The sequence below is a fragment of the Melitaea cinxia genome, chromosome 22 (genome assembly GCF_905220565.1).
Source record: "Melitaea cinxia chromosome 22, ilMelCinx1.1, whole genome shotgun sequence".
Taxonomy (NCBI): Eukaryota; Metazoa; Arthropoda; class Insecta; order Lepidoptera; family Nymphalidae; genus Melitaea; species Melitaea cinxia.
The window spans coordinates 643,188-666,987 of record NC_059415.1 but is presented as its reverse complement, the minus strand read 5'-3'; the positions used below and the strand labels follow the sequence as shown (position 1 = coordinate 666,987).

General features: G+C 34.2%; 2 protein-coding genes across 2 annotated transcripts; both read right to left on the bottom strand.

The window, feature by feature from the left end:
* Window positions 1-223: 223 nt before the first annotated feature.
* On the bottom strand, window positions 224-3,506 carry LOC123664783 (glucose dehydrogenase [FAD, quinone]-like). Its single transcript, XM_045599261.1, has 4 exons — window positions 3,252-3,506; window positions 2,017-2,174; window positions 1,742-1,856; window positions 224-1,646 (listed from the first exon to the last, which is right to left on the bottom strand). Exons 1-4 carry the CDS (start codon window positions 3,504-3,506, stop codon window positions 318-320), a joined length of 1,857 nt encoding a protein of 618 aa, XP_045455217.1. The 3' UTR covers window positions 224-317.
* Window positions 3,507-7,441: 3,935 nt separating this feature from the next.
* On the bottom strand, window positions 7,442-16,034 carry LOC123664660 (glucose dehydrogenase [FAD, quinone]-like). The gene is made up of 4 exons (XM_045599177.1): window positions 15,780-16,034; window positions 9,676-9,833; window positions 9,096-9,210; window positions 7,442-8,889 (listed from the first exon to the last, which is right to left on the bottom strand). Exons 1-4 carry the CDS (start codon window positions 16,032-16,034, stop codon window positions 7,546-7,548), a joined length of 1,872 nt encoding a protein of 623 aa, XP_045455133.1. The 3' UTR covers window positions 7,442-7,545.
* Between the last annotated feature and the right edge of the window lie 7,766 nt (window positions 16,035-23,800).

Sequence of the window (23,800 nt, the reverse complement as noted above, 5' to 3'; positions counted from 1 at the left end):
TACAAGGTCAGCTATACGCCGTCTCTCATATAGGGGTAATATATGAAACTTTTTGCAACGGTTCGTATAATTTGGTATATATGGATTTGTTCGGAATCGTATGTACGTATTATTCAATACAGTCAATATTACAGATTTGGGTCACATTAAAGTCCATTTCTAACTAGGATTGTAAACATATTTTTACTTCTTGTCGCAGTTAGGGTCAAATAAAATTAAGACATTTATCATTACTTTTATTACGACAAACTACAAAAAAGTTGTACCTTAAATATAAGATGGCCAAAATTATTAGTTCATTAACTCATTAGTTTTTTTTAATGCCGTGTGTATTGCTGCCAATACTTTATAACAAAATCCACACCTCTTTCTCCTATCATGATAGATGGTGCATTTGTATTTCCTCGCACAATAACAGGCATTATCGAAGCGTCGATGACTCTTAATCCAGAAACGCCATACACCCTGAGTTCGTTGTCTACAACGGCCTTCTTATCCCACTTTGGACCCATCTTGCAAGTACCTACGTAATGGAACGTCGTCGAAGTATAAGATTTAGCTAAGCAGATATGGTAATCGTCGGATCCCCATACGTAATCTTTACAAGCAGGCATCGGGTCTCTTACAAAATAGGATCCAGTTGACCTAAATACTTCTGTATTTTCTAAGGAAAGGAGAAATCGCATACCTTTAACTATAGGAATAAGATCACTTTCGTCACCAAAGTAGTTGGGATAGATTAAGGGAGGGCCGTATGGATTCGAAGCATTTAATAATAGTACGCCTCTACTTTTAGGCGCAATATTACCTATTCTTGGTGTCACAGCATTGTAAAACGATTTTGGAAAAATTTGTAATGAACCAGCTGTTAATGGATCGTTGAAATATTCTTTCCAGTCGTGAATATCGCGGCAGTGACACTGTACATCTGGAGCTATTAAATTTGGATCAGATTTAAAAAACGCGTTAGTACTACTTGATCCGTGGCCAGACAGTGGACCATGATTGACTTCCATTCCTGCATACTCCTGAATTGCTTTCAGAATTTCAATTTGACTGACTGTCGTCGCTGTTTCGTTAGATAAAGCTACAGCAACACCACTAAAAGACACGTGGTCGTGTAGATTTTCTCCAACAGCTAAATCTTGTACCACTGGTATTCCTAATTGTTCTAAATGATCATTTGGTCCAATTCCTGATAACATCAATAATTTTGGTGAATGGAGACTTCCAGCACTAACAATTACCTCCTTTTTGGAAAATGCTGTAAATTTTTGCCCATTAGACAAATAAATTATCCCATATGCCCTTTTATTTTCATCGATGAGTATCTTAACAGCCTCGGCATTTACTTTTACTATTAAATTTTCTCTCCTATATCTAATTGGTTGTATGAAGGCAGTATTTGTAGAATCTCTTTTGCCTGAGTACGCAGTTACCTGAGTCTGCGAAACGCCAACTTGTTGTGGTCCATTATGATCTGTCAGAGGGAGTCCCCTCTCCATGAAAGCTTTTGTCATCATTATGGAAGGTTTGTCAATATAAGTAAATCTAGATACATATTGCTCCCCTGAAACTCCGTGATACCTTTTATCTAACTCTTCAATATTTTTGTTGTTTTCAGACTTTTTAAAGAACGGCAACACCTAATCAAAGACTCAAATTAAAAATTAAGTGACACATCTTAATATCACGAAAATCAAATAAATCTATTATAAATCGTTTTAGTAGCTATACTTACATCATTATAACTCCATCCTTTATTGCCTAACGCGGCCCAACCATCGTAATCAACTTTATTTCCTCTTATATATACCATGGAATTGATTGAGCTGGAACCTCCCATGGTTTTACCACTAAAATAAAATACTTTACTTTAAATGTTATGGTGAATACAGTTTGACTGAATAATCGTCAAATTTATTTTATATTGAGTTCATATTACGAACTTAATGAAATATTTTGGGTTCATGAGTAATTGAGGGTGACGTAAAAACATTTTTGTAAGTTATTGACCTTCCTATAAAACACCGTCCTTCTGGGTATGCGAGGCAGCTCTTCCCATTAGGTTCGGCTGTATAAGACCAAGCAATGTTGGAACTTGCGAGCACTGTTGATAAACCTGGAACAACAGACACGTCTGGTTGTTCCGGACCTGCTTCCAAAAGAAGAACCTGGAAACAATATATTCTAAAATAGTTTTCAACAATTTGTGTATCTAAAGTATGTTAATCTAAATTTTTGATTTTTATTTTTGTCAAAATGTTTATAAGGTAACAATTCGTTCAGTTTAACAATTGCCAAAAAGTATTACTGTAAGAGCACGTTATTTTCAATTAGATTTAAAATGTAACAAATACCTATAAAGCGTAATTCGTTTTAGTTGCTTTCGAGGTTTAGAAAAATTCAATGGATTCGCTATTACCGTTCTCTAGGCGATGACTCGCAATTTGTATTTTTACAGCTAAAATATTTTGTAATAGACTTTTTATCCTACAACTATATCTATTTTAAAATGTTTGGGTTGTCTGAAATAGATCGTTTTTAGTGATAAAACCGCTTTAGTATATCCTTCTTCTTATATTATGTGTAATTAGGAGTATTTTTTAAATTTCATTATCAATACTACTTAAAAAAATTGTAATTTAACATAGGTCTGAAAACTGTTACATAATAAGAATAATATGATTACAATCGCTATCGCTATCGCTTCTACCTGTAACATCCCACTGCTGAGCTTTGGTCTCTTTCTCCATATAGGAGAAAGATCAGAGCTAAATCCACCACGCTACTCCAATGCGGATTCACCATTCTACATCGAATAGGAATAAATAAATTATATAATAATAAACCCACACTTCTACATTTAGTAAATGTTATACTCTTATATTTATCAATGCAAAGACGAGGTTTATTAAGGCAGGATGTGCTAAACCTATCCAAATCACTCTGTAGCAATATATGATCATGCAAGTTGTCTATATCACGATATATCTAAAGATCATCGGGATACTCTAAAAATTTAGTATTATCAAAGTATTTACCAGTATCGTTTATAAACATTACAAAAATGGGGTCTAAAATTGATCCTTCTCGTACACCTGAACTAATATCCTGTGATTTTTGTCCTACCTGTGATTCATAAACTTCTATAACCACTTTCTGAGTTATTTATATTTCCAGTAATATTTTGTGATCGAGCCGATCAAAGTTTTACTAAAATCTCATCTTAGATACAAGATAAAACTGACCTTCCAATTAGGGTTTTCGGACAACCTGTTAGCGACCACGCAACCCGCAGAACCAGCTCCAACTACTATGAAGTCGTACACTTGGTTGTCGTGTTCCAGTTCGATGGATGGATACCGTCTCTGTATCTTGTTATCAAGAGAATCTCCAAATAGCTGTACTAATAGGTTCAAGTAAATAAATCCGAAGGACGAGCAGGCCGTGAGTGGCGAGTTCGCAGGACACTCGGCTGTTAGATTTACCGGCTGCCAAAACATTTTGAATCTGTAACGGCAATTTCATTAATGGTAAATAATGGCCGAAAACAATAATAATGATAATTTATTAATAATAGATGAAATAATAATAGTTATTTGTTACACAAAAAATATAAATTAATATACTAAGTTTTTGTTAGTTCAAAATGAAATAAGCTAAGAATATCATAATGTATTAAAATCGATAACTAGATTAGAGATACACACCTACCTAGATTTTTTTCAAATTTCGTTAGAGAGCCGTCAATATTTTGTTAAATTTACCATTTTTTTTCTTTAACAATAAAATACTTAAATAACTAAATATTAAATTATTCCATTAACAATATCACTTAATTTTAGTTTTGTTTCTATATAAACAAACGAACCGTTGAGACTTTGCGTTTATACTAATAATAATGTGAGTGCATCATATAGTTCTAATGAAAAGAGAGAGGTGAGTTTGACCTTTAATAGTTAATTCAACCCATCAAAAATGAATATTATTTAAGGACGGGAAACATTTATAATTTAAATGGATTTAGTTAGATCCCACCGCGAGCCTTATAAAATAATAAATTGAGTATTTAGACGTTATTGATCGACTTAGAAGTAACTCCCTTTGTCTTCTTATGAATCCAACAAAGCTCTACCTACACCTACGTTTGCTCGCATTTGCTCGAAACACTTTAAGAAGCAAAAAACATATGTATGTTCTTCATGTAATTAGAGTACATAAAAAAGGCATTGTAAGTAATTCTTGTATTCATAAATTAATTTTGCATTATTCATATGCAACGTTCTAGTCAACGTCGAAATCCTCTTTAAATCGTTAGTCCGAATTAAAATAATTTATTTTTTATTTATTTACACTTTTTGCACACCAACACAAAACTAACATAAGTTTAATGAGGTTAAAAAAATAATAAATTTGCATTAGTTGCAACAGACAATAAATATTTTTATTAAATTTATTGTTATAATTTTAATAACATTATTCATATTGCTTGACCTTTAATTTTTTAATTTAGAGCGGATGTTACGTTAAGATTTCTAGATTATGATCACGTTAGATTAGATAATTAATCTAATAAAGTTTGCAAGCATTTAATGTGTTAATTTTGTACATAAATTGTAAATAAATGAGAATTATTTGATAAAAGGCATTAGAATGTCAAAGAATTCTTTACAGCAAACCGTTAAATCACTTATTCAGAAAATCTAAATTAAACTTTGGCTACTTTTTATTTTGAATGAGCTCAGGTATTATATGTTAATATACCTAAGTAAAAATTTTGTTCATGAACACCATTTATACAGAGTACCGTCTCCAAAGCATCAGAAAACTTATAATATTTTCTTAGAAACTAATAATAAAAAGATTTAATTTATACCGGTTTTTTGGAAAACTTCCAAAATCTGAAACCGTGGACTATTTTAAGTCAAAAAACTATCTTTTAAAACGTTTCCAATAATTTCTAGAAAATATACGACACAAATCATGTATAATGTACACTTAAATTTTTATTATTTATATTGAGCTGATCGCACTAACGTCATCTTGTCAACCACTTGAACTGTACAATGGTTCCGTTTTCTAAAATGTTACAGTTCCGTGAAATTTCACAAATTTTTCATTCCTTAAAAAGAAGTATGTACTGTGTGGCTACGGTACTAAAGAACCACCCGAGGGGTGGTTCTTTAGTACCGTAGTGTGAACAGTATCCAAAGTGTGAGCAGGCGGTGAGCGTTGAGGTGGGGGGACAAGCTTCAGTAAGATTTAAGGGATGCCAAATCATCGTAGTGCTAAAAAATAAGGAAGATACACTCATCATCATCATCATAATCATCATCATTTCAGCCTATCGCAGTCCACTCCTGGACATAGGCTTCGCCAAGTTCGCACTAAAAATGGGGTAAACTCATGTGAACTGCTATGTGGTAACAGCAGTAAAGAATATAGCCATCCCCTCTCTTCCCGTGGGTGTCGTAAGAGGCGACTAAGGGATAACACAGTTCCGCTACCACCTTGGAACTTAAAAAGCCGACCGGTAGCGGGATAACTATCCAACTGCTGGCTTTGAAATACACAGGCCGAAGACGTTCAGCAGCGTCTTCGGTGCGACAAAGCCAGTACTGCGGTCACCAACCCGCCTGCCCAGAGTGGTGACTATGGGCAAAACACATGAGTTCACGTTATTTTTGGCGTAAACTTGTGGAGGCCTAAGTCCAGCAGTGGACTCTATAGGCTGTAATGATGATGATGATGAAAAAGGAGTATTAGAAAACTTACAAAAAAGGCGAATTATTAAGCCGTCCTCGAGTTCTTCGCTTAACTACACACTTAGCTCCTAAACTAGTACGCACCTTTATTTTGACTAAACGCTTCAATAGAGCTCCATCTGTGTCGTTGTTACAACTGACTGAACAAGAGCAGATTTGTACACACCTCGAAACATATCCAATAATACATACGTCATATTCATCATTCTTAGAATGCTGCGTGCAACCTGAATACTACCGATTATCACGTTTGTATGTCCTCGAGCATTGTTGAGGCTACGTGCACCTAATTTACATATATTTAATTACATACGCAATATACGCACTAAGCGATTCGCTGGTACGTACTTGATCCGTACGGCCAAAGAATGGAACTCTACCAGAGTCTGTGTTTCCAGAAAACTCTAACCTGGGGATCTTTAAGTCGCGATTGAATAGGTTACTTCTAGATAAGCGGGCTCCATCTTAGACCGCATTTTCACTTATCATTAGATGAAATAATGGTCAAACGAAAGCCTATCATTGTATATATATATATATATAAAATAACAAATGTATGTTGTTAAGCGCAAAATCGAGAACAAAACTACAAATTCAACAAATTTTATTTTTTTGTTTTATTACGAAAAGAGGTTCTAACGGAAAAAAAAATTGGAAAATTGAGTTGGAAACTCAAAATAGTTAAGAAAACATTATATTTATTTCAAAATCTACTCGTTTGAAAGTTGGCAAGACTAGGTTTCAACTATAACAATAGATTATGTTTATTTCTATCTTTTCTCACCGTAAAACCAACTCCCAACCAATAACGATAACCAGGATATAAAAAAGGGTATTCTAGTTCGATAAACAAGCGTACGAATCGCCTCTTCGTAAACGATTATGGTAGCTTATAGACGTCTGCAACATCAGAAGCATCGCAAGCGCGTTGCCGACCCTATACCAGTATATAAGTGTATAATCTATGGACCCTATCCTCAATACCACCAAGAACTCTGGTAACCTTACTCACCAACAGGAACACAACACTGCTTGTTAGCATTATTAGCTGTGATCTTCTGTACAGTTGACGTACTACCCCAGTCGGGCTGCATCATATTTTGAGCTGAAATTTCCTGCTTTGACCTATCCCCGTCAGTGATGAGGAGAGCACTTACTAAAACTAAACAAATATTGTATTGATATTTAAGCAACATAATGAAGTTTTTCTCTAATTAAGTATCCATATGAATAGAAATTTCATCTTTACAGATAAAAAAAAATTCTCTACGATATTTTGGAAATTATTAATTTAAAAACTATCGAACTTCTAATGATGAAAATTATTGTTAATTAAAACAAAAAATGCACTACATTAGTTTATTGTTAGATTTATTAAGTTGCCTTACACGAAATAGAAAAAAATAAGTCTTGTTCAGTGTTGCGAATGATTTACAGTATTACAGTATTAGTAACAGATTAATTAATATTCACCAGTTTACAATTTGACAGCTTACAATAGATTACAAAGCAAAATTTTACAATATTCAAGATATCGGGAAGAATTGGGAATAATTTATTGTAGATTGGGAAAAAATAGTCAATGGTACATTTTGATTAAGAAACAAAAAATTAGTGGTTGTTACGAAATCATGTATTATCTTCTAAAAGAGAATCGAAATAAAAGATTTAAAACCACAAATATATTTTCAAATCCTAAATAAATAAATAAGAACACTTTAGTATCAATTAAATTACTTGATTAAAACTAATGTAGACTAACGAAGATCACATAAAATCATTTATACGAATAGTAAGCTTGATTGTATTTGTTCCAATATTTAATAATGAAGTCCACTCCTCTCTCCCCTATCATGATGGTGGGAGCATTGGTGTTTCCCCGTACGATAAATGGCATCATTGAAGCATCGATGACTCTTAATCCAGCAACACCGTACACCCTTAATTCATTATCTAAAACAGCTTTTTCATCCCATTTAGGACCCATCTTACAAGTGCCTACAGGATGGTACGTAGTCGATGTGTATGATGTGGCCAAGCAAATATAGTACTCATCGGTACCCCATTCGTAATTTCTGCAAGCTGGCATCAGCTCCCGTACAAAATATGCGCCGTGAGATCTAAATGCTTTTGTGTTTTCTAATGATAGGAGAAATCTAACACCTTTTAATAAAGGTATGAGATCAGAGTTATCACTAAAGTAATTAGCGTGTAACAACGGTGGACCATTTGGATCGGATTCATTTAATAGAAGGACACCTCTACTTTTAGGTGTTAAAAGCATCGTTCTTGGTAAAACAGCGTCGTAAAATGCCGTTGGAAATATTGGGACTGACTCAGCAGTTATTGGATCCTGAATAAATTGTCTCCAATTAGGAACGTGATATACTTGAAATTGTATATCTGGGGCAATTAAATTAGGATCAGTTTTTATGAAGGATATGGAATTCACAGGTCCATTACCAGATAAAGGACCGTTTTTGTACTTCATTTCAGCGTATTCTTGAACCGATTCTAAAATTTCATTTTCACTGACTGTTGTAGCTGTTTTGTTAGGCAAAGCTACAATAACACCATTGAATGTTACGTGGTCGTGTAAATTTTCACCAACAGCCAGATCTTGAATTACTGGTATGCCTAAACTCTCTAAGTGATCTCTTGGTCCAATGCCAGATAGCATCAACAATTTCGGTGAATTAAGAGATCCAGCGCTGAGTATTACTTCCTTACGGGCAAAGGCCGTAAATATGTTGTTGTTTTGCAAATAAACTATTCCGTATGCTCTTTTATTGTCATCAATGAGAATTCTTAGAGCTTCGGAGTGTGTTTTGACAGTAAGATTCTTCCTTGTATATCTAATGGGTTGTATGAACGCCGTATTAGTTGAAACTCTTTCGCCTAACAGAGAAAATGCTTGAGCTTGCATAGTTCCTTCTTGACGAGGTCCGTTAAAGTCGGTTAATGGGAGTCCTCTCTGATTGAAAGCTTCAGTCAGCATCCAAGAGGGATCATCTATATAAGGATACCTTGATACAAACTGCTCTCCCTCGACGCCATGATATATAGGATCTAAAGCTTCGATATTAACGTTTCTTTCGGATTTCTTGAAGAAAGGTAACACCTGTAACAAAGTATTCATACATTTTGTTATTTGTTCAATTTAAAGTATTTTATACGGCTAAAAAATGAGTTATTTAATGAACTGATTACATAAATTATTATTAGTGTAAGAAATTCTGTTCAACGAGAATGAAAATGAGCAATGTGACTTCTCGCGTGTTTATCTAATTCGCTGTTAATCGTAATATCTACGTTAACAATACTTACGTCTTTGTAGCTCCATCCGTCGTTACCAAGAGAAGCCCAGCCGTCATAGTCTGCTCTATTACCCCTAATGTAAGACATGGAATTGATTGAACTCGAACCTCCCATCATTTTACCTCTGAAATATAAAGCAATAATTTGTTAAGAAGTAGATGGTTTCCAGATAACCGTCTACCAAACCTGGAAAGCCCTAGAGACAGGTGTAAAGATCTGTGGCCCATCGTAAAATATAAGAGTTAGGTAGATAGTTCAAATAGTATCGCGTATAATCAATAGTACAATTATCGCATAATTATAGCCTCGTTATGAGTCCCTTAATTTAGGTATGATACGATAAGACAGCGTCCCAACGATTTTTTTTATGTATATGACTCATAGAAGGGAATATATCTGCCAAACCGCATTGGAGCAGCGTGGTGGATTAAGCTCTGATCTGCTTGTATTTATACATGGAGAAAGAGGCCCAGCAGTGGGATATTACAGGCTGAAACGTAGACTGTATTATGTAGTTGTGGTCTACAATAAACTATACATGAATAATACTTGGATTTTTAGTTTCATATTTATTTTACCATGTACCTACCTCGGCCAAGGACATCTTCCTCCTGGGTGTGCAAGGCAACTCTTTCCGTTGGGTTCAGTGGTGTATGCCCAGTCTATGTTTGACCCCAGGAGCGCCGTAGAAAAACCTGGTACCAAGGTCACATCTGGCTGTTCAGACCCTGCTTCCAAAAGAAGTACCTGAAAGTATTCAATAACGTGTATTTAATTATATGAAGTACTATTAGTTTTACATTGTGGTGGGGCACAGCAGGAGATACCCTGCTCAAAATTTGGAGCAGCGCGTCTGATGTTGTACCAAGCTTACAGAAGATCACAGATAAACAATACTGCTCTCAATTAGTGTTGTGGTTCTGTGGTGAGTATGGTGGTCAGAGCTCTTGAGGATTGTCAGGGGTAGGTCGGCAACGCGCTTGTATTTCTTTTGGTGTTGCAGGCGCCTATAGTCTACGACAACCGCTTATATCAGGTGGACTTTAAACTCGTTTGCCGACCTGTTCTTAATCATTATGAGAATTACAATGGTGTGTTCCATATATCGTCATGAATACGAGTAGGTATGCCTATTCGATTTGTCCGTTGACGATTAAAATAAATATATGTGTTATAGTGATTTCAGAAGGATTTAATGCAGTTGACTTAAGTAAATATCTTCCAAATACCACTTATATGCTGACGATCTGCAAATATATCGTCATTGTAAGTTACACGATGTCGCGTCTGCTATTATCTCCATCAATGATGATCTAAGGCGTATTACTGAATGATATGAAATTCGCGATTGCAAAACACTTTCGCTATTTAAGAAAGGAGTGAGAAAATTCTACCTTAATCAATCCTAGTCTAAAATCAATTTAATTAAGTGTCTTTATGCGTATTGGAATAAATTATCATATGTATTATATTATGTATCCTTTATGTGAATGCATATATGTATAATTATTATATTATTTGTATCTACGTGTGTATATTATGTATGTGTGCATTTATATATTGTATAATTATGAATTTATTATATATTATATTTTTATTCTCAATATGTTTAGATTGTACACGCTAATTTTGCGACTGTTTTATAAGTTTCCTGTGGCGGGACTACTGGAAGAGATTCCATCATGGGATAAGTAGTGCCTTTGTACCAGCATTATTTATAAGAGCTATTTCCTAATGCTATCCTAGTGTACATAAATTGTTTAATAAATAAATAAATATATTCTATTTTTATGGATAGTATTTTTGTTTTCAAATATTTATTAATAATTATTATTTATTTTTCACAAGGATATCTCAAGGAACGGGATGACTGAAGTGTCAGACGTCCAGACGTTACCAAATAATTCGAAACTTCTGCATAGAGAGGACTAATTAAAATATTGATGTAATATAAGGTAGTTTAGAATAACTTTGTCACATTAGGACGTCTGACTCCTCAGTCCTCCCGTGATCATTGCTGCTGTAAAGTATCCAAAACGTTAGGCTTCTGAAAACCTTAATAAACCGCGATAAAATTAGAAAAAGATGTTTTATTATAATGAGTGAATTTCGCGTAAACATTAGAAAACGATATACTAAATATGTAGCTAGGTATACTTTTATGATGTTAGAAGCGAGTTATTCAAATTGTAGTATCATCATCATCATCATTTCAGCCTATCATAGTCCACTGCTGGACATAAGTCTGGCCATAGGCATGTGTGTTGCCCATAGTCACCAAATTGTACTAAATTTAGAAAAATTAAATATTAAAAAACCAGTTAATTATAAAATAAAGTACAAATGATTTTATAAAATATATTTTGTTTAATCTATTATTATAACAAAAAAAAAATCTTGTCTATGAATATTGTGCCTGCTTAAACTCCAGTTACTTAGGAAGGCAAAAACAAAAACAATTTTTGGAAATCAGTTATCTTTTAAAAAAATTATCATATCATAATCACATTGAAATTATTTTAACAATAGAGTAAATAGCATATTAGCTGACAATTAACTTTGATTTACTTTTGGTTACATTATCATATTTTTTTTAAAATTATACTTATTTATTTAATTTTATATTTTACTGTTTATGCTGTAAGTATTTTACTTTGACACTAACATTACTAAAATGACCTTATTTACTATAAAATGTATATATTTTCATCTAACAAAAGTCATTATATATAACAAACAATAAATGTTACAATACTATTTTCAAAATAGGAGAAGGTTACTCAATTCGACCGTATATATATAATATATTTTTATGTATGGTCGGGGATAACTTCGTCGTTTATGAACCGATTTTGATAATTCTTTTTTTGTTGAAAAGGAGATATCCCAAGTGTAGTACCATGATAAGGAAACCAGGATCTGATGATGAAATCCTAGATAAATTGAGGGAAACCCTCGAAAATCGTAGTGACGACTAGTGCGTTTGTTAATTTATTTTGTCTATTTACGTTGTATTACTTGTCGATGTAATTGAAGTAGGTTTTTTTTTTCGTTTGCGAGCAAACACAATTATGTGTCCCTGTTCTAAACAGACGAATAAAAATACTTAAAAATATTTACTAGTAGGTCAATTATATTGATGTAATTATATTGATGTAATTATGCGTTTACGTAAATTGTTTTTAAAATAAACACTGTGATGAAATAAAATATTAGAATATGAAAACAACAAAATTTGTAATCTCATAGTGATCCACTTTCTTTATTCCGATGACGCATACTTAATGACACGTTGTCTGCATTAACAGAAGACACACAGAAGACAAATTGGAAGACATTTCACTCCAAAAAATCATACTGATTTTCGGGATAAGTAATAATAATAATTACAAAAAAAAAAACAGGAGATACGTACAAAAGGCGGCCATATCGCTAATGAACGATCTTTTTCAGACAACCTTTGGGCAGAGGAAATGGTATATGATATATAGATGGTCTAGCTGTACAGTTTTTGTCTAATCCAGTGTTCTTAACAATATGATTACAAATTATATCAAGTTTCATTCAAATCCATTTAGTTATTTCGAAGTGATGTCAAACCAAAATTTAGACAGACAGACAAAAGTAGAAAAAAAAACTATTTTTATGATTTGTATCAATTAACTCAAGGAAATATATCCTACTAGAAACAATATATACTGTATATAAATTATGTTAATCTAATTTTTTTTCATTTTATTTTTGTCAAATGCGTTTGATAAGGTAACAGTTCGTTCAGCATTAACATTTGCCAAAAAGTATTACTATAAGAGCATGTTATTTCAATTACTTTTAAAATGCAACAGATGTGAAATAAAAATTTGTTTTAGTTGTCACATGACAAGCACCACCTTTTAATTAAAAAAAGAATTATCGAAACTGGTAACCTATGTAAAAAGGTCTGAGATACTGCAGTAAATATATAGCCACCCTCTCTTGGGTCCGTCCTCCCTTGGGTCCGCCCTTCCGTGGGTGTCGTAAGGGATAACTCAGTTCCACTACCACCTTGGAACTTCTAAAGCCGACCGATGGCAAAATAACCATCCAACTGATTGGCTTTCAAATACACAGATTGAAGACGGACAGTAGCGTCTTCGGTGCGACAAAGCCAGCTTTGCGGTCACCAACCCGCCTGCCCGGCGTGGTGACTATGGGCATAACCCATGAGTTCACTCCATTTTTGGCGTGAGCTTGGGGAGGTCTATGTCCAGTCGTGGACTGTGATACGCTGAAGTGATGATGATGATAACATTCTGTAATAGGAAAAGGCCTAAATCCATTACCTCCTTCTAAGCAACAGCCCGTAACCTCGCTACCATTTTCGCTTTCTTGTACGACCTCGTTTCGCAGTTTCACTTATTCTACTCCATTTATCGATCATTAATGGACCTTGACGTTTCGATTGATATTTTTAATATGTGACTTGTAGACGGTAATTGTTTTTAACCGACTTCAAAAAAGGAGGAGGTTACTCAATTCGACCGTATATATATATTCGGGGACTAACATATGAAGTATTAGCGATAAGTCTAAGAAGCGATAATTTCTCAAATATCGCCCGGAAGATGAATTAATCGCCCGGTTAATGATTTGATAATCGTTACAAATTTTATAAGTAGTTAAATTATATGAAAATCAAGCAATCTTTAAATAGTTCTACATCTGTTATAATGGTTTATAGATTATTACAATAGTATAAATCTGAAATAGCAATTTAGTTAGCAATAGTTTTGGCACTCTATCTATAAATTAATATTAGGAACTTTATTTTGGTTTTTAAGGAGTTTCTGATTGTTTTTTTTCTGATCACTTTTTGATTTATTTATTGTTAAACTCATTATCTTACACAAACGCTGCACTTCTATAGATTGGCGAATGAATATTTCTCAGAGTTTCTCCGGACATTTTCGTGTAACCATCGTACCAGAATGATACACATTTTTTACGATTTCTAAATTAAATTAGACGATCGCTCTGGTGCCATGGTGTAAATTTGTCACATTGTATAAATTAACAGGTCTAAATGTTAATTAAATAATTTAACGTTTTACACGTGAGACATTGGAAGACACACAGACACACAGAAGAGATATTGGACACACAGAAGACACAAAGACACACAGAAGACAAATTGAAAGACATTTCATTCCAAAAAATCGTACTGAATTTTAGGATGAGTAATGATAAAAACTCTTTATTGTACACCAAGAATGCGAAAGGCGGCCTTATCGCTAATGAGCGATCTTTACAGGTAAAATTTGGTCAGAGGAAATGGTAAATATGTATATGGTGTAGGTGTATAGTTTTTGTCTAACCCAGAGTCATTCCGTGTATGGACACAAATTATATCAAGTTTCATTTAAATCCATTTAGTTATTTTAACTTGATGCCAAACTAAGGTTTAGACAGATAGACAAAAGTAGAAAAAAAAAACTATATTTGTCTTCTGTATTGGTTATAACTCAAGAAAATATATCCTAGAACCTGAAAACAATATATGCTAAAACAGTTTTCTACTATCGGTCTTATCGGACCGCTTTTGTATATTCTTATTCTTATATTGTATGAATCAGTTTTCCTACGTTTCTTAATTTTATATAATTAGGAGTATTTTATTTTATTATCAGCACAATTAAAAAAATTGTAATTTAACTGAGGTCTAAAAACCATTACATAATAAGAATAATATGGTTATGATCGCTATAGTTATTCCTTCAGCCTGTAATATACCACTGCTGGGCATAGGCCTCTTTTCCTATGTAGGAAATGGATCAGAACTTAATCCACCACGCTGTTCTAATGCGGGTTGGTAGATATATTCCCTACTATGAGTAACGATCGCTATCCGGTGTACATGATAACAACCAGGACCAACGGCTTGACGTGCTCTCCAAGGCACGGTGCGCAGACCCACAAAGACTGCACAAACACTTAGAACACGGTAAACATTTGTTTGAGCAATACAAAAGTTTGTCATATGCGGGGATCGAACTCGAAACCGCTAGTGTAACTATCACTCACAAACTAGTGCTATGACCGTTGCGCCTACACGTCGTCATTACAAATCCAACATCAATGGTTACATATAAATTAAAAATCTGTTACAATATTTTTGAAACCTGATTGCAAGTGTGGCTGGAGACAAGTTGTAGTGTGCTGATGTGTATGTTAAAGTGGAACTTGCTGTCCAAGGTTAAGTCCAGGTTCTTAATGAAGTTAACTTTTTCCAGATCATCATTGTACAGCGAATATGAATAGCTACCCACACTTCTGCGTTTAGTGAATGTCATACTCTTATATTTATTAATGCAAAAATGTAGTTCATTATTGAGACATTATGTGCTAAACCTATCCAAATCACTCTGTAGCAATATATGATAGTGCAAGTTGTCTATATTACGATACATCTAAAGATTGTCGGGATACACTAAAAATTTAGTAATATGAAAGTACTTGTTAATTTCCTTTATTAACATTAAAGAAAGAAAGGGGTCCAAAATTGATTCTTGGTGTACACCTGAACTAATATCCATACCACTTTCTGAGTCCTATTGCAATATGACTTAACAACATCGATAGGTTTCCAATAATATTTTTGATAGAGGCGATCAAAGCGTTGCTAAAATCTCATCTTCGATACAAGATAAAACTTACCTTCCAATTAGGGTTTTCAGACAACCTGTTAGAAACCACACAACCCGCAGAACCAGCTCCAACTACTATGAAGTCGTACTCTTGGTTGTCGTATTCCGGTTCAATGGATGGATATCGTCTCTGTATCTTGTTATCAAGAGAATCTCCAAATAGTTGTACTAATAGGTTCAAGTAAATAAATCCGAAGGACGAGCAGGCCGTGAGTGGCGAGTTCACAGGACACTCGGCTGTTAGATTTACTGGCTGCCAAAACATTTTGAATCTGAAACGGCAATTTTATCAATGGTAAATACTGGGCGAAAACAATAATAATGATAATTTATTATTATAATAATAATGATAACATTTATTTCAGGAATAGCTCATATAGTGTTTGTAACAATGTTTCTTACAAACTAGTGTTAGTACAATAGCAAGTAAAAAATTTATAATGGTAACATTTTTATATTTACAATTTTATCATATATGGAGTTTAATCCTATGTACATTGGACTCTCCCATCTATTTGCAAACACTTTCAGAATACTATTGTGGCTGCTGCGGAAACACTCATGTAATGACGCGCACCTGTTGCGCATGATGGCTTTAAAGTCATCGACGCGCCTTTCCGCGAACATCAGTGAGGCTCTACAGCGCCACGGCAGCCCCAGCAGTATCCTGAACGCATTATCGTATTGTACGCGGAGGTCACTGTAAGCACGCAAGCTGTAGCTGGTCCACAGACTGCACGTATTAAAGGATTGATAGAAGGCTTTAATAAGATTTTATATTTTATATTTATTTTATTTCTATTAATAATAAATGAAATAAAAATAGTTATTTATTACACACGACATACATTAATATTCTTAATTTTTGTTTGTTCAAAATAAAATAAGCTTAGAAATATCATAATGTCTTAAAATCAATAACTACACCTACCTAGGATTTTTCAAATTCCGTTAGAGAGCTGTCAATATTTTGTCTAACTATTGCACAAAATTACCAATTTTTTTCTTTACCAATAAGATTCAATGGTAAAAGCCGGATTGTTGCACCACTTTTTATCAACGCTATTATTAAAGATGTTTATTTATTACATTTTTGTTCAAAATGTATATCGAAGTGTAGGTCAGCAAAATTTATTGAAATCTTAAAGAATAGAAACAAACTAACCGTTGAGACTTTGCGTTTATACTAATAATAATGTGAGTGCATCACATAGTTAAAAGAGATAGTCAAAAGAGAGGGGTGAATTTTGCTTTAATATAATTATATAAGAACGGGAAAAAATTGTCATTAAAATAGACAAATTGATTAATTACTTAGACCCCATAGCGAGCCTTATAAAATAATAAATTGAGTAAATAGAGGTTAATGTTCGATTTAGAAAATAACTTCCTTTATCTTCTTCTGAATACAGCAAAGCAAAGCTCTACATACGAGTACATCTATATTTTCTCGCATTTGCTCGAAAGACAAGCAAAATTATGTGGTGTCATGGGACACCAGGTAGGACCGAAGTTCCTTCCGATAGTATAGAAGCAACACAATTTGAAAAAAAAAATGTTGAATTTTATATATATTTTCTAGTTTTTGATTTTTTTTTTAATTTTGTTGATTGGTTTTTAATTATTTAATTACATAAAAGTATTATATATAAACAAAATAATAATAATAATAATAATTCAAACTATTATGTGAAATAAAAAAATATGTGGCTTTATTTATTTTTGTCGAAAGTATAAAATTACATAAATAATTAAAAAAAAAACTTACTTACTAATAATATTTTAGTTTTACAAACGTCATATTATACAGCCGTGTGACTGATATTACATCACTTCCGTTATATATTTTTCTTACGGTTTTAGTATCACATTTTTTTCCGTTCGTTCGCCCAGCCAAACGCCAATTCGCCTTTGCTATATCAGGTCAAGGATTAGATCAGGACGATCAGGTTTCAGAAGACACGGCGCTCCACACGCTGGAGGCGTGCGCCACTTGGGAACCGCAGCGGCGCACGCTTTCAGCGGTTCTCGGATGGGATCTCTCGCTGCCGAGTCTCGTAAAGGCCGTGCTTGACAGCGAGAGATCGTGGCAGGCGGCGGTCTCCTTCTGCGAAGAGGTAATGACGCAGAAGGAGACTGCGCAGCGTGCCAGAGAGGAAGACGCCTCTGCTGGCCCACTCCGGCGCAGACGTACGGAGGCAAGGATAAGGCGGTTTGCCCACCTCCTCCCCCCCTCGTAATAGTGGGGTCGGCGGCCGATAGTCGAGGGACTTCGGCCGGTCGGACGACACGACCCCATACGTCTGAGGGGTGGCTTTGTTGTGAGCGAGGCCACCCCACCATTAAGCCGGGGCCCGGAGGCTTTGTCCGGGCCTACCGCTGAGGCGAGGTGGCGAATGCTAGCGCGACCCCATCTCGCCCCACCCAGGCGGATGACTGCTAACACGTGGTGGTTTTTAGTCAGTAGGAATCTGACATAACCCTCTGGCGCCCCCACGCTGGAGGGTATCCATGATGGATTTTCCCCACGTAAAAAAAAGGACGATCAGGTTAAAGAATACATTTTTAAATAGCTATAAGTCTACAATAGTCTCTAGTGGTCTAGTGGAGCGTGTCGGTAATATACAACAGTTCATTATACGATATCGTCACAAAAAGCAAAAAAATATTATATTGCATATTTATCGTGTAATACGAGGGTATAAAAAAGTCAGTTTAAATTATTATGAAGATTAAATAGATTAGAATTATTTAAATAATGAAATTATGATGAAGACGTCATTACATTCATTTTGCATTATTCATATGTCAATTTATTTTGTCATATAGAATATTTTCTAGTTAAAAGTTTCAATTAAATTTCGTTAATCCGAAATTAAATTAATAATAATATAAGCTTTAGTTCAATAAAAAAATTTAACAAGTGGTATCAACTACAAAATTTACTTATCCAAAGGATTTATTAACCTTAATTTGTTTTTATGATTCTAATAATATTATTGATACAGCTTGACTGATGAATTCAGGTCAAAGATATTTATTTTCATTAAAATTTTCACAATCAACGTGGCTCAGAAGTAAGATCGGTCTGTAATTCTTCAACAGAGACTTATCGCCTCTCTTAAAGAACAGCACCACCATACTCCTGGACCACGCCTCCGGCGTGGTACCTCGGTGGATGACAGCGTTAAAGAGTCTTGCCAAGGCTTTTAGGACAGGTCGCCCTGCGGCTTTAAGGAGCTCAGTGGGCTCCGTCATCCCCCGGGGCCCTCCCGTTTTTAAGCTGCCTGAGCGCTGCACTAATGTCGCCCTCTTCGAAGTCCGGGATACACTCCGAATAATGGCGCAACAATGGCGCCCGTGGATCTTCAGTCGCCAAAGTCGCAGGCTTGCGTGCGCTTGACGAGTAAAGCTGTCCATAAAAATTCTCAACCTCTTCTCGGATCTGAGGGCGTGTGCAGGCGGTTCTGCCATCCGCTGTTTTGAGCCTCGCAAGAAGGCTTCTTCCCAATGGTCTTTGGAAAACTTTAGACCCCTATTCTGCTCAATCAGAGTAGCAATCTCTCTCGTATTTGAGCAGCGGTGGTCTCGGCGTACAAGTTTCCGTATTCTCTTGGAAAAAGCCCTCTATTCTGGCGAAGCCGCCGGCAACTCGCGCCTCTGCCGCATCAGATCCAGGCTTCGGGAGAAAGTTTGGTAGATAGATAGAGAGAGATAGATTTTAATATACCTTTTTAAATAGAGACAGTGAAGTAATTACTGGTATATTGGCGTAAATTCCATAACATATAAATAAAGTAGCGCGTAAAAATTAGTAATTAGTGTACTATCACAATCCCGTGTAGAGAAGGACGTTCGCAAAGTGTCGATTCGGAGTGACAGTATTTTCGTGTGATTTGTTGTTACCTTGCAATTACACCTACGTATATTTCCAAGAATTAATGTATCTATACGAATATTATTAAGAGGAAAGATTTGATTGTTTGTTTGTCTACATTGAAAATTCTTTCACTGTTGGGAAGCTACACTATCCGCGGGTGCCATAGACACTTATATTTAAAAAAATAGGGGAAAAAATTATTTTGTTTTTTTTTATATACCCGTGCAAAGCCGGGGCGGAATACTAGTTTTTAAATTAGTATTACATTGTTTCTAGCCGAGCGTATCGGTAATACAAAATAGTGCAACAGTTATACGACATATTCATAAAAAAAAACCAAAAAAAGTGAGAGCAGAAAAGTACTATATTGACCAGTCATCGTAAGACCAGTCATCATGCAGAATAAAGGAATAAAACGATACACGAATAATATGATTACACTAAATATTATAACGATAATAAATCTAATAAAGTTTGTAATCATTTGATGTGTTTATTTTTTACATAAATCTATACAAATAAATAAAATTGGAGTGTCTGTTTGTAATATTAAAATAACCGCTTTCTACTAACTAACAAACTGCATATTGATGTAATCTTTGAAACGGCGGGGCCGATTTTGACAGGACTTTCACTGACAGACAGCTGATATAATAAGGAGTAACTTAGGCTACAGACACTCACCGTACATTTAAGCATTTACTCTGATATTGGCAATTCCGCAAGGAAGCTAAAGTCAAAGAAGAAGAAGAACTTAGGCTACTTTTATTTTAGATTTTTTTTTTATAACTCTGCGAACTGAACAATAACTTTGTTAAATTCCACGCGGACGAAGTTGAGGTAAATAAATGAGGATTGGTAGGTAAAAGCATTAGAATGTCATGGAACTCCTTTGAACAAATCACTTATTCAGAAAATTTAAATTAAACTTAGGCTACTTTTTATTTTGAATTATAGCTCAAAATTTGTTCATGAATAATTTTTTAACGTAGTAACTGATAAAGTCGCCCAAGTCTTGCGACGCAGCACATTAGAAAAGTTATAATATTTTCTTAGAAACTAACAATGAAAAAGATTCAATTTATACCGATTTTCTGGAAAACTTCCAAATTTATCTTGAACCGTAGACTATTTTAAGTCAAAAAACTATCTTTTAAAACGTTTCCAATAATTTCTAAGAAATATACAACACAAATCATGTATAATGTACACTTCAATTTTTATTATTTATGTTGAGCTGACCGCACTAACGTCATCTTGTCTAGCAAACTGTTAACCACTTGAACTGTACAATGGTTCCGTTTTCTAAAATGTTACAGTTCCGTGAAATTTCACAAATTTTTCATTTCGTACAAAGGAGTATACGAAAACTTACAAAAAAGGCGAATTACTTAACTACACACTTAGCTCCTAAACTAGTACGCACCTTTGTTTTGATTAAACGTTTCAATAGAGCTCCATCAGTGTCGTTGTTACAACTGACTGAACAAGAGCAGATTTGTACACACCTCGCAATATATCTATCAGATTTGACCGTTCAGAACCGTTGACCTTAGTTAGGTTCACGGTTCTACTATTACTATAGCACCAAATTAAATGCGAAAGCAAAATAAAATCAAATAAAGATTTAATGGGGGTATTTTTTATTTTATTTTATTTTATTTATTCGGAAAAACTTACAGCTATACATAACAAATTAAAAATACAATTAAAAACTAAAAGCCATTTATAAGTTTTTACAATTAACAACTAAAGAGTGCTGTGGGTGTCGTAAGAGGCGACTAAGGGATAACACAGTTCCGCTACCACCTTGGAACTTGAAAATACAGAGATCGAAGACGGGCAGCAGCGTCTTCGGTGCAACAAAGCCAGTACTGCGGTCACCAACCCGCCTGCCCAGCGTGGTGACTATGGGCAAAACACATGAGTTCACGTTATTTTTGGCGTAAACTTGTGGAGGCCTATGTCCAGCAGTGGACTGTATAGGCTGTAATGATGATGACTTCTGTACTAATTAAGAGTTTGAGTAAAACAAAATTAAATTTAGGATGGTTTGAGAACTTAGCTGGATCATTAAACTGCTTAGAAATTATTAGCTGTCGGAAGAGAAATATTCTGTGGTCACCAATCGTCTAATAGAGTAAGGTTTAATGAGAAAAACATCAACATCACGATGGTCGCGCAAAAAGTCATTAAATCGCGTGGATCTGCAAATAAAGGAATTTCGATGATAATTACTATGACAAGGTGGGATATAAAATGGGGCAAAATTACGAAAGAACCTACTGGGTACATTAAATTTAATTATGTTGTGTAAGTCTGTGTTATCTATAATATTGTTGATAATTTTATTTAGATATACTAAATCAGAAACATTTTGACGTAATCTCAGGGGAAGAAAATTGTATTTTTTACATCTGCTTTCATAGTCAATTAAATTATCACCACATTTATACTGAAAGTATCTAAAAACCATTTCTGGATACATTCGATTCTATTTACATACGTACTATATGTTGGGTTCCAGATTTCAGAGCAATACTCAAGTATACTACCTACGTATGAGCAGTATAGAATTTTTACAGGCTTAAGTGTTCTAAAGTTTTTGCAAGATCTAATAACAAACCCCAAAGCCCTTGAGGCCTTTTTTACGATATATTCGACATGCTCATTGAATAACAACTCGCAGTCTACAACTACACCTAGGTCTTTAATTTTATTTATATATACCATTGTTTGTCTTTTAGGGTTTAATTGTATCTAAGAGTGTTTAATTTGCGAGTAAAATTCATGATGTGGCATTTCGAGACATTAAGGTCTCATTTATTAATTTGACAATCATTGTTGAATCTGTTTAGGTCATCCTGCAGTAATCGACAGTCATCTACTGAAGAAATACGTTTTATTATTTTAGCATCAGCATAGAATAAGCAAAAAGAATGATGAAAACATGATGATACATCGTTCAGAAATATGGCAAAGAGAAGTGGCCCCAATAAGGCAGAGACGTAGCCGTTTAAAGCTACTGCCTGGAATTGATTATTTATATATGAGGAGAACCAACGAAATAGATTTCCATGTATTCCCGCCATATAGATCTTTTGAAGCAGAATACAGTGGTTAATACGATCAAAAGCCTTACTAAAATCCATGTATATTATACAACAAAGAATTATATATTTTGTTGGTAGATTTGTAATTTATTTATAAACTACCGTCACTTAAAAAGGACTAACTAAAATAGTATGAAAATGAAATCTCAGACTGCTTAAATTTAACTTTTAATAAGAAGTTTACAAGTTATTTTAAAATACAAAATATACGGTCGAAATTGGACAGAGTTTGCCCTACGAGACAAAAGCTATCTTTCGCTAGCTAATTAGTCTGCCCTCTTTTCTGATCCAAACACGCTTACGTGAACTCGATTTCCCGCCAATGTACATTGCATGAAGACATTGTCGTACTGCGTTTCTATTGGTCGAGGGAAAGTACATGCATAAGGATCATTACAATATTAAATTAAACTACTAAATGAATAAATCAAAGTAGAAATGCATAGAATAGACTTTTTAAATTACAATAATATTTTAACGTTAATTATTTAGCAATTTAAACAGCGAAAGTATTACATAAAAAGAAATAGTAACTAAACAGATACTTACTTCAAGAAGTTAGAAAACAGATAATCATAATTAAGATAAATCAGAAATCAAGCCACGGAGCATATTTAATCCCAGGTAAATTACTGTTCATATAACCTGTGTTAAGAAGGTCATTCAATTTATTTATAATAAAGAGTGTTAGATACTGGGTTACAAATAATAAACTTGTGCGCTTTTAAGAATATATTAGCGTTTAAAAAACAATTTGAAATTACATATACTATATTAACGATCGGAGGAGCAGATTCAAAATTTTAAATTTTTAAAAGGTAATGACGACAGTCATTGTGAAAGCCGCTGATTGGTCGAATTTGCATCCACACGACCCTCAATGTTGCCAAGTAGTTTGGACAAAGGGATAGATAAAAAAAATTGTCAATTTAAAAATTATTGAGCTAATGGAACTCGCTCTTAATTTAAACAAAAATGCACTAGATTAATTTATTGTTAGATTTATTTAGTTGCCTTACACGAATAGAAAAAAAATCG